Genomic DNA, 16,352 nt, shown 5'->3' on the forward strand with positions numbered 1-16,352 from the left:
AGGGCAGAAACCTGGAGAGAGGACAGTGCCGCCTGAGCCCGGGGGTGGGGAAGGGGCCACCAGAAGCCCGCGGCTCGAACAGCTTCCTCCCTGGCCAATTCCATGCCCTGAGCGCATGGGGCACCTCCTCACTTCTCCCCTGTGCCTAGGGTGGGCGCCCTCGTTCAGTCCAGGGTGCTCACTGTAACGCCCTCCTTCCGGCCCAGAGATAGCATCGTCCTGGAGGCAGGGGCTGGAGGATCCTCCCAAGTCAGTGCCAGGCACACGGACGGACGGCGAGGTACAGCCGCCACCCCAACTCACCCAACTCAAGTCCAGAACTCTGGCTGAGCCCCCACTGTGAGCACGGGCCACGGGGACAGGGCTGAAATGCAGCCCAGGATATGGTGTGCAGCCCTCTGTCTGCTGCTGTGCGTGTCTGGGCTCTCCACGGCAACCATTCTGGGAGGAGCTGCAGAGGCTCCTGTTTTCTGCTGTCCTTTCATCATGGGACCCTGAGGTTTGCCTGAAAGGAAGCCCACCTTCATACCCACTGTGAACTCAGGGTGGTCTCGTGGCAGAGCGCTAGCCAGGTTGACGCCAGCAGAGGTGCCGTGTGGGACTCTGGGGTTTCAGGGGCCACTGGGCTGGTTGGGCCTGCAGACCCAGTGAGCAGGGTTCTGCAGGTGGCAGTTACAGGACTGTGTTCGTCCTGCCACAGGCCCCACTCCTGCGGGCCGGGCCACGGTGGCAGGGGGAGCCCAGGGAAAGGTCTCCCATCCCTCCTGAACACTTTCAGAGGCCATGACGGTATGCCTGCGCAGGCCGGGGACAGAGCAGATGGACAGCAAGAGCTCCCACATGGATGCGCTGCCCTGCACTCGGCAAGGAACAGAAACAACCAATCGCACAGGTCAGAATTTCAGCACATTTGTGACAAAAGCCAGCAAGGGTGGGTGTGTGATGCTGTGACAGCCGCGTGTGCGACTGCACGGAGGAAAGGGGCATGTCCAGGTGGGGCCCTGTGGGAGGCCCTGGTGGTAACGGGACCAACAGTATGGACAGCCATCACCACTGCCGCCCCTGGGGCTGCCAGGCAGACCAGGCGTGGGACCAGGCGCTCTCTCTCATTCCGCTCACCGCTGTGCGAGGCGGGCTCCCTCATTTTCGGTTAAAGAGGGCGACTGTCTGGCCGCACAGAGAAGCGCAGGCTAACCCGGCTCTCCTTCCGAAGCCGATGTCCTTCCTACGTGACACATTAACACAGGCGACCTCTCCTCCGGGCGCCGGCACAGGCCTTTAAATACATGAACACGTGGATAGATGAATGTAAGAGAAAAGATCTAAAAACTCTGTTGCCAAGCGCTGCTCGTCCAAGGCGGCAATTATCACCTCCCCTTCCCGGCGTGGGCGGGAGGAAGCCAGCAGTGCCAGGCGGCGGGAGCGGGAGGGGCTGGCCCTGAGCCAGACCCCGCCCCCACCAAGCTTCTGCGGAGTGGAGTCACCACAGGTCCTGGCCCAGCCCCGGCACCACAGGGAGGCCTGGGCGAGTTGCACACATTCTCAGGGGCTCAGCGTCCTGTCTGTAGGATGGGAACAGTGACCACACCCCGAGGCCCAGGATGCACACTTAGCACACATCACCACGCTCTGACCGTCCTGTCTCCCAGCCGGGAGCTGCCCGCACACGCCTCACTCCCACCAGAAGGGACAGTGTCTTGTTCTCCAGCTAACCGCACACGCCCTCAGCCACCGGCGGCGAGGGGATGGGAAAAGCTAACTCCATTGCTGACTGTGTGATCCGGCAGGTTCTGTAACTTCTCCAAGCCAGGCTTCACTTCATAAAATGGGCTGACATGTCCCAACGAGATGCAGGGGTGAGGCCCCAGCCAACCTCACCAGCATCAGGAGGTGCACACAGAGGTGAGACCCCAGACGGGGAACAGGAAGAACCGTGCTGTCTGCAAGTGAGTTTTGGGCCGTGGGACACCTGCCTGGGCGGGGGACGCCGAGGGCATGCGCCCAGTATGTCCACCACCTCCCAATAGCGGCCTGCTCCAGGACGGGGCACTCAGTCCTGCTCCAGAGACCTGCCCCCACTCTGATGCCGTTGGCCTGGGCCGCCCCACACAGGCTCCTAAAAGCTTCCCTGTCAATGGAATCGTGCCGCGTGGTAAGAGCGCCCGGGGTGCCCTGGCCTGTGCTCCAGGGACGGAAACACCAGCATGCTCGCTCCCACCCATTTGGAACTTCAAGTCCCTACCATAGGAGAAGGGCCTGGAAAACCGATGGCACACCCACACAGTAACCACTACCGACCAGACACAAGGAACCAGATGTGCCAGCTGGAGGAAGTGCCGCAGGATGTGACGTGTCACCGCCCTGGAGTTTGGGGTTCCAGCTGAAGCTCCCCTGCACGCTCTCCCCTCCACAGGCACCAGGCCGCCTGCCCCGAGTGGCTCATGACAGAGACACGGAGGAAGAGATGGCTTAGACGCCCTGATCCCGCCACAGCCCTTCTCCTGAGAGGACCAGAAAGCTCCCCTTTATTCCCCTCACAAAGGCCCAATTTGGGTCTTTAGCTCCAAGGCCGGGATTAGGGTTTTGCTGGCAAGGCGCTGGGGCCAGCGGAGGGGACGGCCGTGTGATGCTTTTCCAGCTCCAGAGGAGCCAACAAAGGCGGCTTTCTCCTCCCTGCAAGGCCAGGGGTTTGGGTCCCGTTCTGACGCACAGTGAGGAGACCCACAATGCAGCGTGACTGCTGGAGAGCCGGGCCGCGAGGGCTTTCCCGTGGGAAGAGGTGGCACCCCAACAGCATTCAGGGAGGATGCACAGCAGTCTTCAGTGTGGCCCGCCCTGGGACCCAAGGGTTCTCAGGCCCTGGGATCGGCACAGGAAAATGACCCTGGGGGGAGGGCATGGTCAGGACGCAAGCAGGCACAGGCTTGGGAAAGACAGCCTCTGTTAAGTAACCCAAGGCCGGTCACTGATTTCTCCAATTAGCAAATGACTATCTGTTGGCTGACGAAGTTTCTTGAGGCTTGTCAAGCCCAGAATGCCAGAACCAGCATGACTGCAGTAATCTTTCCCCCAGCCCCCAAATTAAATAAAGGAACTGGGCCCAGAGGCCAGGGGCAGCTCCGGGCCTGTGCCTGGTGGGGAAATGCCACTAGGGAACTGCCTGCTGGCCTTGATGGTGACGCACACCTCTGCCGCTGCAGCTGGAGCACACAGGGCGCTGGAAGAAATCTGTGCTGAGTCGGCCTTGGCAGCACAGACTGTGGATTTGTTCTTTTTAGTTATTTTGGTGAGCATGAGGCGGTGTGCAGTAAGAGAGCACTGTGGGCTCACTCTGCCTTCCAGTGGCTCCCGCTGAGCACATGCTCACGGCTCCCGAGCCATCAGGACGTCCCCTCTTGCGATGTGCCTGCCTGAGCCTTTTGCCCTTTGATGTCTTTGAATTGAGCTGTCTGCCTTTCCGTTATTGATTTGTAAGAGATCTTTATATATTATGGATGTAAGTCCTTTCCAGACATCGTGCAAATACCTTCTCTCACTCTGAGAGTTGCCTCTTCACTCTCTTAAGGGTGTACTGATCCTAACAAAGGCAAGTTTATCAGTCTTTTTCTTTATAGTTAGTACTTTTTTGTCTGCATAAGAAACAGTTGCTTAGCATAAAGATGTGAAGATAGCCTCCTATGGCGTCTTCTAGAAGCGTCATTGCCTTATCTTTGGGATTTAGGTCTGTGATCCAGCTGGGGTGTTTTTGTACATGGGGCGAGTTGGGGTAACAGATCTGCTGGGAATGGCAGTCTTGAGCATGCAGTCTTCCGGCCCCCTCAGCCACACAAGCATGGGCCGTGGGCCTGGAGCACTTCCTCACCAGGAGCAGGACCCTCACAGCTGTGCTGGCCTCTCCGCCTTGTGGGGGAACGTCTGGCCCTCTTCAGACCCAGGGCACCCTCCTTTGTTCTGCTACAGCATGTGCGTCGTCCAGCACCTGGCCAACCCACTGCTTTATCTGTCCCCTGCAGGGAAGGGACCAGGTCCCTCTGCTGCGGTACAAGCGGGGTGTGAGCAGGTCAGGGGCCCTGTGTCGGCCACCAGGAGGGACCTGCTGGCCACGGGGGACCACGCCCACTGTGGAAGCTGATCTTGCGGTCTCTCTCGGTGAGGAAACCGCAGGTGCATCAGTGACCCCGGTCCTGAGATGCAGGGGGCAGGGGGTTGGAGGGGCAGGGGGTTGGACTGGTACTTGCCATTCGCTCCACTCAAATATCCAGCTGATCCAGTATGGAGCCCAGAACAAGCCTTCCATTCCCACTGCACGAGGACACCCTGCACAAACCCGGTGAGCAGGTGCATGCGGGTCCGCATCTAGATCCGATTCTGCTCCCACTGGTCTGCTCCTCGAGCCTCCAACAAATACCACACCTTCAACTCCTCCAGTCTCATACTGCGTTCCGCTGCCTGGGAGTGTAAATCCTCCAGTTTTGTTCTTCAAAACTGTCTTCGCTATTTTGGGCCTTTTAGATTTCCATATACATTTTGGACTCAGCTTAACCATTCTCACACACTCTCAAAGCCGGCTGGGGTCTGTGTCTGGATTGCACTGCGTCTGCAGGTCCACTCGGCGAGACTGACATCTCTAAGTCTTGAGTTTTCCACCCTATAAACATGGTATACCCCTCCGTTATTCAGATCTTCTGTAATTTCTCCTAATGTTTAATGTTTTCCCAAATAGACGCTTCTTCCTAGTTTTGATGCTGTTACAAACAGTACCACTCTCCACATTTCATTTCCAAATCGTCTTCCGACAGCACAGACGATGTCTCCTTGTATACCGACCTGATGCCAGTCATCCTGTCACAGCCACTTAGCATTAATGCTACATTATCTGCACATTCACCCACATTCTCTAGTCACACAACCATGCTGTCTGCGAGGCAGTCTCTTCCTCTTCTTTCTTCTTCTTGCCTTACTGCACCAAATAAGCCCTCTGGCACAATGAGGAACAGAAGGACTAGCACCAGACTCCATGTCTCGCCCTCACTCTCAGGAGAAAAGACAGTAAGAGGGGCGCTAACAGTAGGACTTTCGAAGACCCCTCTCAGATCAAGGGCCCTCCTATCTATTGCTAGTTTGCTGAGAGTTTTGAGCCCCCTGGGTGGGTGCTGAATTTCACCAAACACTCTTCTGTACCTACTGAAACGATCATGTAGATTTTCTTACTTATTCTATTAACATGGTGAATTACACCAATTATTTCTGAATGTAAACCAACCTTGGATCTCTAGAATAAAGCCTACTTTATAATGATGTATTACCTTTTTTTATATATTGCCAGATGTAGCTCATTATTATTAATAATATTTGGCTAGGATTTTTGCTTGTATGCCCAAGAGAGAATGTCATGTTCCTCCGTGTGATGTCCTCTAAGAATCTGGAATCAAGGGATTTCAGGCCTCATCAAGTGAGGTGGGATGTCATCCGTTTCTTTATATTCTCTGTAAGAGTCTGTGTGAACTGGTATTATTTATTCCTCAAACATTGGGACGAATTTATCAGTAAAGCCATCTAGATCTGCAGTTTTCTTGGTGGGATCTTTTTAATTAGGGATTTCATTTCTTTAATAAATATCGGGCTTTCTAGGTTTTCTATACATCTTGGTAAGTTACCTTTGTCTAAAAAATTTATACTTCATCTAAGTTATCAAATTTATTGGCATAAAGTTATGTATAATATCTTCATATTACTTTTTTTCTAATTAGTAGGATCTGTAATGATATAGCCACTTTCATTCCTAATACTAGTAATTTGTTTTTTCTCTCTGTATCTTGATTAATGTTGTAAGGGTTCCACAATTTTATTAATCCTTCTAAAGAACCAACTTTTGGCTTTATTGAATTTGTCTACTGTGAATGTGTTTTATATTTCATTGATTTATGCTTTTTCCTGTATATTTTCTTTGGATTTAATTTGTTCTTGTTGTTTTCCAGCTTCTTGAGATCAAGAACTAGATGACTGATTTTCACATTCCTCTAATAAATGTGTTTAAAGCTAAAAATTTCCCTCTAAGCACTGCTTTAGCTGCATCCCACAAGTTTTCATTTGCTACATTTTCATTTTTGTTCAGTTCAAGATTATTTCTAATTTCCACTGTGATTTCTTCTTGGATTCAATGGGTTATTTCATCAAATTGTATTCTTTACATTCTCAACCCCTGGCAATTTTGTTTTCGTTGTCAAATTCTAGTTTCATTGCACTCTGGTTAGAGAACACATGCAGCATTATGCCAATCCTCTGGAGTCTGTTGAGACCTACCTTATAGTCCAGCAGAAGCATTATGTGCATTTGACAGAAATATATATTCTGTGGTTGGTTATGGTGTCATGAATAGCCATTAGTTCAAAGTGTATTGATTAAAAGCATTGGTTAAATCTTTTATATCCTTACTAAATTTTTTTCAGTTTATTTTATCAGTCATTTAGAGAGAGGTGTCAAAATCTCCAACTATGATTGTGGATTTACTATTTTTCCTTTTATTACTGTCAGTTTTGCTTTACATATTTTGAGGTTACATTATTGGGTACATACAAATTTAGAATTGTATCTTCCATTCGAATTAACATTTTATCCTTATGAAACACCTCTTTATCCCCAGCAATACCTTCTCCACGTGAAATCTACTGATTCTAATATTAATACAGCTGACCAGTTTTCTTTTGGTTAGTAGTTTCACAGTATATTTTTTTCCCATCCTTTTACTTTCAACATTTTTCTGGATTTATCTTTAACGTGTGCCTCTTGTAAACACTAGATAGGTTTTTCCTTTTGTCTGATAATCTGTGCCTTTTAATTGGAGGGGTCAGTCTATTTTACTATAACTATAAATGTTATAAATCTACCATCTTATAATTTGTTTCCTATTTTTCCCAACTGTTTTTGTTGATTTTACTTTTATTTTGCTTTCTTTTAAATTAACCAAGTTTTCGTTTTATTACTTCGCATGTTCCTCTCTATTAACTTATTTTACAGTGTATACTCCTGTGTTGTCCTTTTGGTATTACCCACCTAGTGCAACATGCCTCGTTGGCTTATTAGTCCACCTTTAGTATTTCTGTCATTTCTCTGGTGACACAAGGACATTACAACACTTTAACACCATTTAAATCCCTTGTGTGTTCTGCGTATGCTGTCCGGGTATTTGCATTTGCTGCATATCTCGAACCCCACAAGTCATTATTATTATTATTCAACAGTCAACACGAATTTAGGTGCATCCACATTTTACTGTTCTCAGTGCTCCTCATTCCTTCCTCCATTATTGTGCCTCCATCTGAGATCATTTTCCTTTTTCTACTTTAGAGAGTTCTCTTGATGACAAATTCTCTTAGTTTCGTTTCTCTAAAAATGTTTTCATTTCACAAAAATGCCTCCCCAGATGCAGAGCCCGGGGTCGTAGTCATTTCCTTTGAGGACGTCTTTCCACTGCCTTCTGACTTCCACTGTCTCCTTTACGGAGTCTGCTGTCAGTCCTATACTCCTTTAAAATCATGTGACTTTTCCCAGGCTTTAATCTGATGTGAAAAAGTTACTTCGTCTTTGTTTTCAACATTTTATTACAATGCGACTAAGGGTGGTCTTTAAGAAACAGGATGAATTTCTCCTACTTGTCATAGAGCTTCTTCAGTCGGTGGCTTCAAGTACTTGGACAGTTTTGGAAAATTCTCAACCATTTCCCCTTCAGATATTGTTTCTGTCCATTCTCTCTCCCTCCTGTTCATCTAGGACTCCAATTATCCTCTTTTCTGGGTTTCCTATCAGTTTCTACTCACAGGAGGGTTGGTCTGACACCAGTTAGTCCTGCACAGCAAGAGGAACCGTCAGCAATCATTATTTGGGAGCTTACCCTGTGTCGAGCCCAGGCCAGAGACCTAAGACTGAAACGCCTATTTTTCAAAGGTTATTTATCAGGGGCCCCTGTCCTCAGGTCCTCCTGCTTTTCCCTGGAGCACCAAGGGCCCTGGCCTCTGCATTGCCCCTCAACGCCCAGCAACCACAGCAAATACTCAGCACTCACCTGTTTGCCACCCCTCTGCGCTGTGGGAAGCAGTGCTCTGGACTTCTCTGCAATTTTCTGTTGGAAAAAGTACAAGAGGAGGAGACAGGAAGAAGAGAAAAGGGAAGGAGGAGAGGAGAACAGTCAGGTAAACTAAATAAGGAACACGGGACAGCAGGTGACAGCAAAGCCTTCAGCTCCCAGAGAGAACGCAGCTGCCCCAGGACTCGGGACAGCAGGGGGCTTGGCCAGGCTCTGCCGACCCTCTGCTGGGTAGCCTCCTTCCATGCACATAAACTCTAGGGGCTTCAGTCTCCTCGCCTGGCAGAATGGTGACACCTGTTCTTCCCATCTCCAAGGAGCCGCCGTGAGGATGCCTCATAGGCAGCACCAAAAGGTAAACACCCTTCACTGCACACACCCCAAGGCTGTGCCAGCAGGATTCTGGTGACTGTCAAACGTCCACAAGGCCAGCCCTTCCTCTGCTCTGGGGGACAGGACCAGGCCAACCCATGGACAAGATAGCCAGAGTGGGTGCTCAAGAGACCGAGGTCCACCCCAGGTGGCCAGCACCCTCCCGTGAGGGCAGCTCACCTTTTGCACCACTCCATAGCGCTGAATAGCATCTGAGAGCTGAGTTCTCAGGCGGTCCAGCTGAAGACGCTCCTGCTGCAGAGAGAAAGTGGCTGAGACAGGCGGCTGGGGCTTTGTCCTGCGCCCGAGCCCCCTCCATCTCTACATGTTTCAGTTCCTGACACCCTTAGCACCGTCTGTTCCTCCTGGCAGCACCTTCCCCAGGCTCCCCTCTCCGTCCACCATGACCCTCACTGCCGTCATTGCCTCCTCAGCAGTTAGAACTGGGCTCATCCCCATGTCCTTCATCAACCCAGTGCCATCACCTCACCCCTTCAAAAGCCAGCACAGGCTCCACAGACACAGGCGGCGTCTGCGGACACCATCACCGCCCAATCTCACATGTCTTCAACCCTGACCACTGAGCCAGGCACAGCTCTAACACGACATGCCTGTGTGGTCCCCATAACAGCCCACTTAGTGAGAAGAGTTGTGATCCCCATCTGACAGCTCAGGAGACCTTGGCCTCAAGTTCTAAGTGGCCTGTTCAAGGCCACACAGGTGGTGGGTCCAGACCCTGAGGCCAGGCCTCTGATCCCAGAGCCCACGCACCTCATCACATGCAGGACTGCATCTCATCACCAGTGTCAGAACCGCAGCCGTCAGACCATCCCTCCTGCCACCAAAATCTCAGCCCTCGCACCCTCCCTCCCCTCTGCAGGGCCCCCATCCTCCCGCTGGAACGAGACCTCGACTGTCTTGTTTGCCGCTGTACCCCAGGGCCCAGAATGATGCCTAGCACAGAGCTGATGCTCAAGACATACTGTCAAAAGAGGGAACAAACAAACAAGGGCTGGGACCTGGCACTGCCGTTCTCATCTAGCGTGAACACCACCAGGCCATTAGGGGCCCCAACCCCTCATCTCTCGTATGCGGCACTGGCACAGATGAAGCCACACGGGTGCCCAGGGCCCTTGGACCAGGATACAGACAAAAGCTCATGCTCCCTCCTGCGCCCAGCACCTCTCATCATCTCCCAGGAGGGCCCTGGCCATTCTCAAGTCACAGGCTAAGGCCACCCTCCCTGGGGGGGTTCTGTGTAGTTCCAGTGTGAACTTGGCCCCTGGGCATGGTGCCCACTCCTCCACTGCCACCACACACCACCATGCAAGCCCACAGATGAGAACGGGCCACGGCTGCACCAGCAGGCTAGCCACATTTCAGTGAGACCCGCTTTCCAAGGCACACCTTTCACAGGCACTCGATGGTCTCTGGACCTGATGATTCCATGATGGCTGCAGCTCCGTAGAGCCCATCTCAGCACCCGGGTCAGGCTTCTGTAGTCGGCCCCACATATGTGCCCCAGGACAGAGCTAAGAGCCCGGGGAGCTCTTCAGCACTTTTGAGCAAACCCTCCCCAGCGCTCCAGTCCCTCAGCTCCCCGGCACCAGCACAGCCCTTCTTCCTCGAGAGCAGTGAGCAAGGCCAGCCCTGCCCGGCCAAGCTGTCCTCCCACAGGACCGTGACACCCTCAAAGGGGGACCTCATTTGTATCCTTCTGCCAGCATCTGGCACAGCACAGGTGTTCAACAAACGTTTTTTGAGTTCTTAGAAGGGTGGGATAGGTGGGTAGATGGGTGGGTAAGTAGTGGATGCACAGACAGGGCTGGAGGTTGGACGGAAAGAAGGAAGGATATATTAGGCTGAAAGTGATCCCTCTGAATGCCCAAGGAGCTCAAGCTCTGACTTCCTGGCCCTCATGGCATACACAGAGGTGAGAACTTGGGCTCTGAACCCAGAAGGCCCAGAGTTCACATGCGGCTGGAGCTCCTGCCTGGCTGGGTGGTTTGGGCAGGACCCTGTCCAAACCTCAGCTTCCTTCCCTGTGAAAAGGAGGCAGGAACGCCGACTGCGGTGCCAGGAAGACTAAGGGAGACAGTGAAGCAAAGATTCCGCGCAGCGCCTGGCCTGGGGTAGACCTCTGATGCCAGGGGGGCGGGGGGGCTGTTACGGCCTCGACCTCGTTCCACAACTTAAAGGGCGCGTCTTATCTAAGTGTCCATACCCCACAAAGTCGAAGACAGAGTGGGCCCAGAATCAGCGTACACTGAACTGGACTGAACGAGGCATCAACTTCCCGGGAAAACAGCCCACGTGAACTGACTGCCTTGCTCCACACAGACACCTCTCAGGATCGCCAGTCACCGCAGCCTGAGAGCCAGCACGGCACGTCGTCTAACTCAGGATGAAGGGGTAAAGGAGCGACTGGATGAAGGCAGGCATGGGCAAAGGAACAGAGAACAGAGCTACAGGCGCAGAGGCCTCGCCTGAAGACCAACACGACAGCCCGCTGCAGACACCGGGCCCTGTGGGGCGAGGCTGCTCACGTGAAGAGCCACAGGCACTGATTCCACCCGAGTCCAGGCCAGGCGCCCGACTCTCATCCTGAACAACAACCCACACCACGATCATTAAATCGTGAGCAGAGCGGCGCCAGGCACTCAGAGCACAGCTCCGCGGCTTCTGTCCTGAGCTAAGACAGGCATGCTCTGTGCCCCATGGTCTGCAGAAAACTGACTCCCGTTTCTATGACATTTCTTTCAGTGTATTTTTTTTGCTGAGGAAGATTAGGCCAGAGCTAACATCTGCCGCCAATCCTCCTCTTTTTGCTGAGGAAGACTGGCCCTGAGCTAACATCTGTGCCCATCTTCTACTTTATATGTGGGACGCCTACCACAGCATGGCTTGCCAAGCGGTGCCACGTCCGCACCCAGGATCTGAACCCCGGGCCACCAAAGCGGAACATGCTAACCTAACCACTGCGCCACCGGCCCAGCCCCTTTCAGAGGATTTTTTTGACCAAAGTGTAACTCAACTTTTGGACCTAGGTCTACATTTTCATTCAAGTATCATTTATACTTTAAGTAAATTCACCCATTTTGACTGTATCGTTGAATAGCTTCAGTTGTATAACCATCACCACCACCTGGTGTGGGAACAAGTCCATCATCCCCAACAGCTCCCCACGTCCTTCTGCCGGCAACCCCAGCTCCGACTCCAGCCCAGGCCGCCGCCAGCTCTGAGCCCGCAGCCCTGCAGCTCGGGCATCTCCTATCGACAGTCCCACACGCACACTCTCCGCCTCTGGCCCCGCGCCCAGCACGTCTCAGCGGCCGGCCCAGGCTGAGCAGTGTTAGCGCTCCACGCCTGTTCACTGGCGGCCAGCCTCCTGCTGGGGCCGCACCACATCAGTGCATCTGACACACCCGGGGTCAGAGCTTTCCTCTGTAAGGAGCCGACTTCAGTATTTTGGGATCTGCAGGCCAGAAAGTCGCTGTCGCAACTACTCAGCTCTGCCCTGGCAGCTGGAAAGTAGCCATGGGCAACACGTGAATGAACAGGTAACAAATACAACTTTACTTATGGAAGGAAACTCCTCTCTACGTTTGCAGTTTTAACGGTATTTAATGTTTTGTGACAAGTGTCCTCTAATCTTTGCGGAATCGGGTAGAGTGCAGATAAACACTGGGGCAAGGGAAGGGATGTGAGAGGCCAATGGAGGCGGCGACAGCAGCAACGGGGGAGGAGCTGGGGTGATAGGGGAGGGACTCGGTGGTGGGAGAGGGGCAGGGTGGTGGGGGAGAGGACTGGGTGTGGGGGCGGGGGGGAGGATCAGGGCTGTGAAGGGGGCTGTGGCGCCAGGTATGGTGGCAGCCATGACCGTGGTGATAACCTCTGTGGTCTGATGAGGACGGGGTTGGTGAGGAGGCGACTGCAGTGACAGGGAGGGCACAAGGAGGTGGCACAAGGGACAAGGAGGTGGCTGGGTGGGTGACGGGGAAGGGCGTGTCATCAATCTCCATTCAGAGGAGCCCAGCCAGGAGGGCAGGGACCCCCAGCACCCACACCGCCCCTGGCAAATGGTGGGTGCCCAAGCAACAGCTGCTGCATGAACGACTCAATACGTCGAGTTCTGACCGTGCGGCCGTGAAGGCCGAGTCATAGGCCAGCCTGAGCATCACTGCACATCCATCTCCCCCACACCCCTCCCACATGTCCCCACCCCACCCTCCTATCTCCAAGAAGCGTACCCGGGAGCAGCCCCGCAGGAGCTCCGTCATCTGCTTCACGGCGCTGGTGCTGGCGGCCACTGTGCTGTTGGTCTCCTGCTGCGCCGAGTGCCTGAGGTGGGACAGGGTGCAAGTGGAGGAGGGCCGAGGGGGGAGGAGAGAGGACAGCGAGCAGGGCCCCAGGATGGAGGGCAAGGTCACAGAGAGGCAGGGAGAAGCAGAAAGGGGGGACAGCACAGAGAGGGGAGGGGACACATGGAGAAAGAGCGGGAGAAGGGCCAACAGGAAGGAAAGAGGCAGAGAGCAAAAGAGGCGGGAGACAAGAGGGGCCGGAGAGGGACAGACAGACACAAGCACACGGGGCAGCACAGTGAGCGAGAGGGGTAAGGAAAGAGAGAGAAGGACACGGTGAGCTCCGGGGAGTCAGCCACAGCCAGGACCCTCACCCCACACGCACATGAGCCATGTGAGGGCAGCAGCCAGGCCACACCCCAAGGAGACCCAGGAAGGGCACCCTGTGCAAAGGCCCCAGAGGTCACTCAAGGGAACCTGGGGGATCAGGGTGGCTGCAGACATGGCCCTGGAACCACGGCTGGGGAACCTAGGCCCCTGGCAGGCCCCTGGCAGGCCCCTGCGGGCCCTGACGAGGCTCCCACCTCCAGACCCAGCAACATGGGAGGCCGGGCCCAGTCTCCCCCAGCCCCTCAGTTTATGGCTCTGAGTGTGACCCAGAAGGAACTGAAAAGACGAGCCCCTCGCCTGCCTGGGGTTGAGCACTGCCTCTCTGGACTCAGTGACACCTGGGCAAACCCTGCCTCAGGCCTCCTGCGGGTGCACACACCGAGGGGGGCGAGGGAAGGGCACCAGCCTGGCTTTGGGCTCAGCAGACACCAGAGAAGCATCCAGACCCCTCAAGCTGCAGCCCGATGGCCCCTCCTCTATCCCTACAGGCCCCCTTACAGCAGTGGTGGGCAGGGGGGCCTGTGCCAGCCGGGATGAGCACATGGCAAGATCCCAAGAGCTGGGCGCCATGTGACAGGTGGGTGCCCCAGCAGACAGAGGCGGGCCCCAGGTCCCTGACACTGGCCCCTCGGCCACACAGCATGTGGCATATGGGGGGCGGCGGGACAGTCACCCATGCAGGAAGGGAGATGGGAGTGAGACAGAATGGAGACCCTACACCAGCCGAGAGGGTGTGGGCTGAAGATGGTGGTGTGTGAAAGCGACCTTTTCCTCGGAGGTGGCCAAGAGACCACTGGAAAACCGTGGAGGCTTATGGTATGTCCCCTCAGGATTAGCTACACAGTTGCTGATGCCACTGAGTCCTCTGTTCCCTTTGCTGTACCTCCCCTGTGGTCCCCGCACCTCCTCCCCCATGGCCCCCACACTTCCCACCGTGGCCCCCTGCACTTCCCTGCCCCATGGCCCCTATGCCTCCCCCACATGGCTCCTTCACCTCCCCCCAATAGCCCCCGCACCTCCCCCCTATGACCCCCACATCTCCCCCCATGGGCCCCGCACTCCCTTCCCTCCTGTGGCCCCCGCACCCCCTTCCCTCTTGTGGCCTCCACACCTCCCCTCATGGCCCCCACGCCCCCCTGTGGCCCCCCACCTCCCCCCAATGACCCTCACACCTCCCCCCATGGTCCCTACACCTCCCCCCGTGGCCCCCGCACCTCCCTCCCTCTCCCTATGGCCCCCGCACCTCCTTCCCGCCTGTGGCCCCCACACCTCCTTCCCACCTGTGGTCCCCATAGCTCCCCCCGTGGCCCCCCGCACCTCCCTCCCTCTCCCCATGGCCCCCGCACCTCCCTCCCTCCTGTGGCCCCCACACCTCCCTCCCTCTCCCTATGGCCCCCACACCTCCTTCCCGCCTGTGGTCCCCATACCTCCCCCTCGTGGCCCCCCGCACCTCCCTCCCTCTCCCCGTGGCCCCCACGCCTCCCTCCCTCCTGTGGCTTGCAGTCTGCCCTCCCGGTGCCCCCAGCTCAGAGCCATCTGCTCAAGAGGCCTTGCTGCCCTCGCCTCTCTGACCACCTGTCCGAGCCGGAGCTCAGACCCTGCACCGCCAACCGCCCTCTCGCTCACCTCTTCGGTGGTCTCACCCAGCCTTGTGTGCTAAATCCCCCTGTGTGCCACCAGCCCCCAGTCACATCCCCCCTAGGCCTGAACTCCAGAATGGTCTGTCCAACAGCCTGACGTCTCCACCTGGATGCCAGCGGGCATCTCAAACTCCTGTGCCCAAGCCGACTCCTCGCCCTCCCCAGCTCAGCTCACAGCAACGCCATCAGTCCATCCACCCCTCGAGCCAAAAGCCCAGGGCGTCCATCTTTGTCCTCTCCTTCTTCAGGCCAGCCCACTGGCACATCCCGTCGGCAGATAACCGCTGTGACATTGGGAAGCTAATCCAAAGCTGGTGTGACTCTGACCCCCAGCTCCCGCTCACCCCCCACCTCTCACCAGGGCAGTGACCAGGCCTCCTCGCCGCCCCCCACTTGAGGCTGCATCACCTGAAGGTGCCCCACAGCTGGAGCAAGCCGGTTAAAGGAAAGGCCAGAGCATGACATTGCAAACCCCAGGCTCTCCAATGACTCCACGGGTCCCTCTGCTCAAAGCCAGAGTCCGTCCAAGGGCGCTCCAGGCCTCCCAATCGGCCCCTTCTGCATCTCCCACCTCACCTCCCAACGGTGGCCCAGGCTCACTCCACTCCGTCACACGGCCTCCCCGCTGTCCTCGAACATGCCTGACACATCCCCACTCAGTGCCTTTGCCCCACTGTCCTCGGTAGCCACAGATGGGTACAGACAGCCACGCCCAGGGCTTCCGACAGCTGGAAGCAGCCGCCTGGATGGTCAGGATGCAGACGGAGTGATGGCAACTGGACCCAGCACATGCCTGAGGCCACCTCCCCTGGGAGGGGCTAGGCACACCACTGCCCACACTGGCCTCTGCTCCCAGTGCCCTCTCCACTCCGGACTCCACGTGGCAAGAAGGAGCCACACAGCACTCTCGTTCTTGTGTCACGGCTCCGCGGAGCCTCTGGTGTCCCGAGACAACCATCAGCCTGCTGCCTGTCCCGTGACGTGTCAGAGCCCTCTCTGTGACCCTGGGGAACAGCGCAGCAGGGTCACGGTGAACGAGGCCTCCTTAACCACCTGGCACCACTCTGCCAAGGCACTCTGCAAACAAGAGGATGCCAACCACACACCCACAACATGATGGCAGGAAAATGGAGGAGAACCAGCCGTCAGGGCGAGGTGGCCAGGGCCACAGGAGCACTGGAGATGGCCACCTCCCTGCTGCCCATCACAGAAGCTGACTGGTACACAGCCTTTCCCCACTGCTCTGACGAGGCGACTGCTCCAGACCACCCCTTCCACCTACGCAAGAGCAAACCAGAGGATGAGGAGGACACCAGGAAACATGCCGTGGGCGCAGCTGGAGCAGTGCTCCAAGGAGAGGACAGCTTCAGACTCTCAGGTCAGAAAAGAGGAAGGAAGAAAACCCGTGTCCTACAGGTCTACCTAAGAAGCCAGCAAACTAAACACTCAGGAACTGAAGGACACAGACAACAGAGAGAGGGTAGTAAGTTCAGTGATTAACAAACCGTGAGACAGGCCAGGCACTGAAACAGTCAATGAAAGCAAAAGGATTCCCTGAAAGGATCC

At 55.3% G+C, this 16,352-nt stretch overlaps 1 protein-coding gene across 34 annotated transcripts in view; it reads right to left on the bottom strand.

Annotated features, from left to right (window-relative positions):
• Window positions 1-16,352, bottom strand: part of TSNARE1 (t-SNARE domain containing 1) — a 169,445-nt gene that overhangs the window by 81,477 nt on the left and 71,616 nt on the right. For 28 of the 34 annotated variants that reach the window (XM_070481740.1, XM_070481735.1, XM_070481732.1 and 25 more), the window contains 3 exons: window positions 12,706-12,796; window positions 8,636-8,710; window positions 8,063-8,119 (listed from right to left, as the gene is read on the bottom strand). In XM_070481740.1, coding sequence (XP_070337841.1) covers window positions 8,063-8,119; window positions 8,636-8,710; window positions 12,706-12,796 — 223 coding nt within the window. The remainder of the gene's footprint in view (window positions 1-8,062; window positions 8,120-8,635; window positions 8,711-12,705; window positions 12,797-16,352) is intronic. The other 6 variants (XM_070481739.1, XM_070481738.1, XM_070481743.1 and 3 more) reach the window with 1 other exon arrangement.

Source organism: Equus asinus, chromosome 12, assembly GCF_041296235.1.
Source record: "Equus asinus isolate D_3611 breed Donkey chromosome 12, EquAss-T2T_v2, whole genome shotgun sequence".
Lineage (NCBI taxonomy): Eukaryota > Metazoa > Chordata > Mammalia > Perissodactyla > Equidae > Equus > Equus asinus.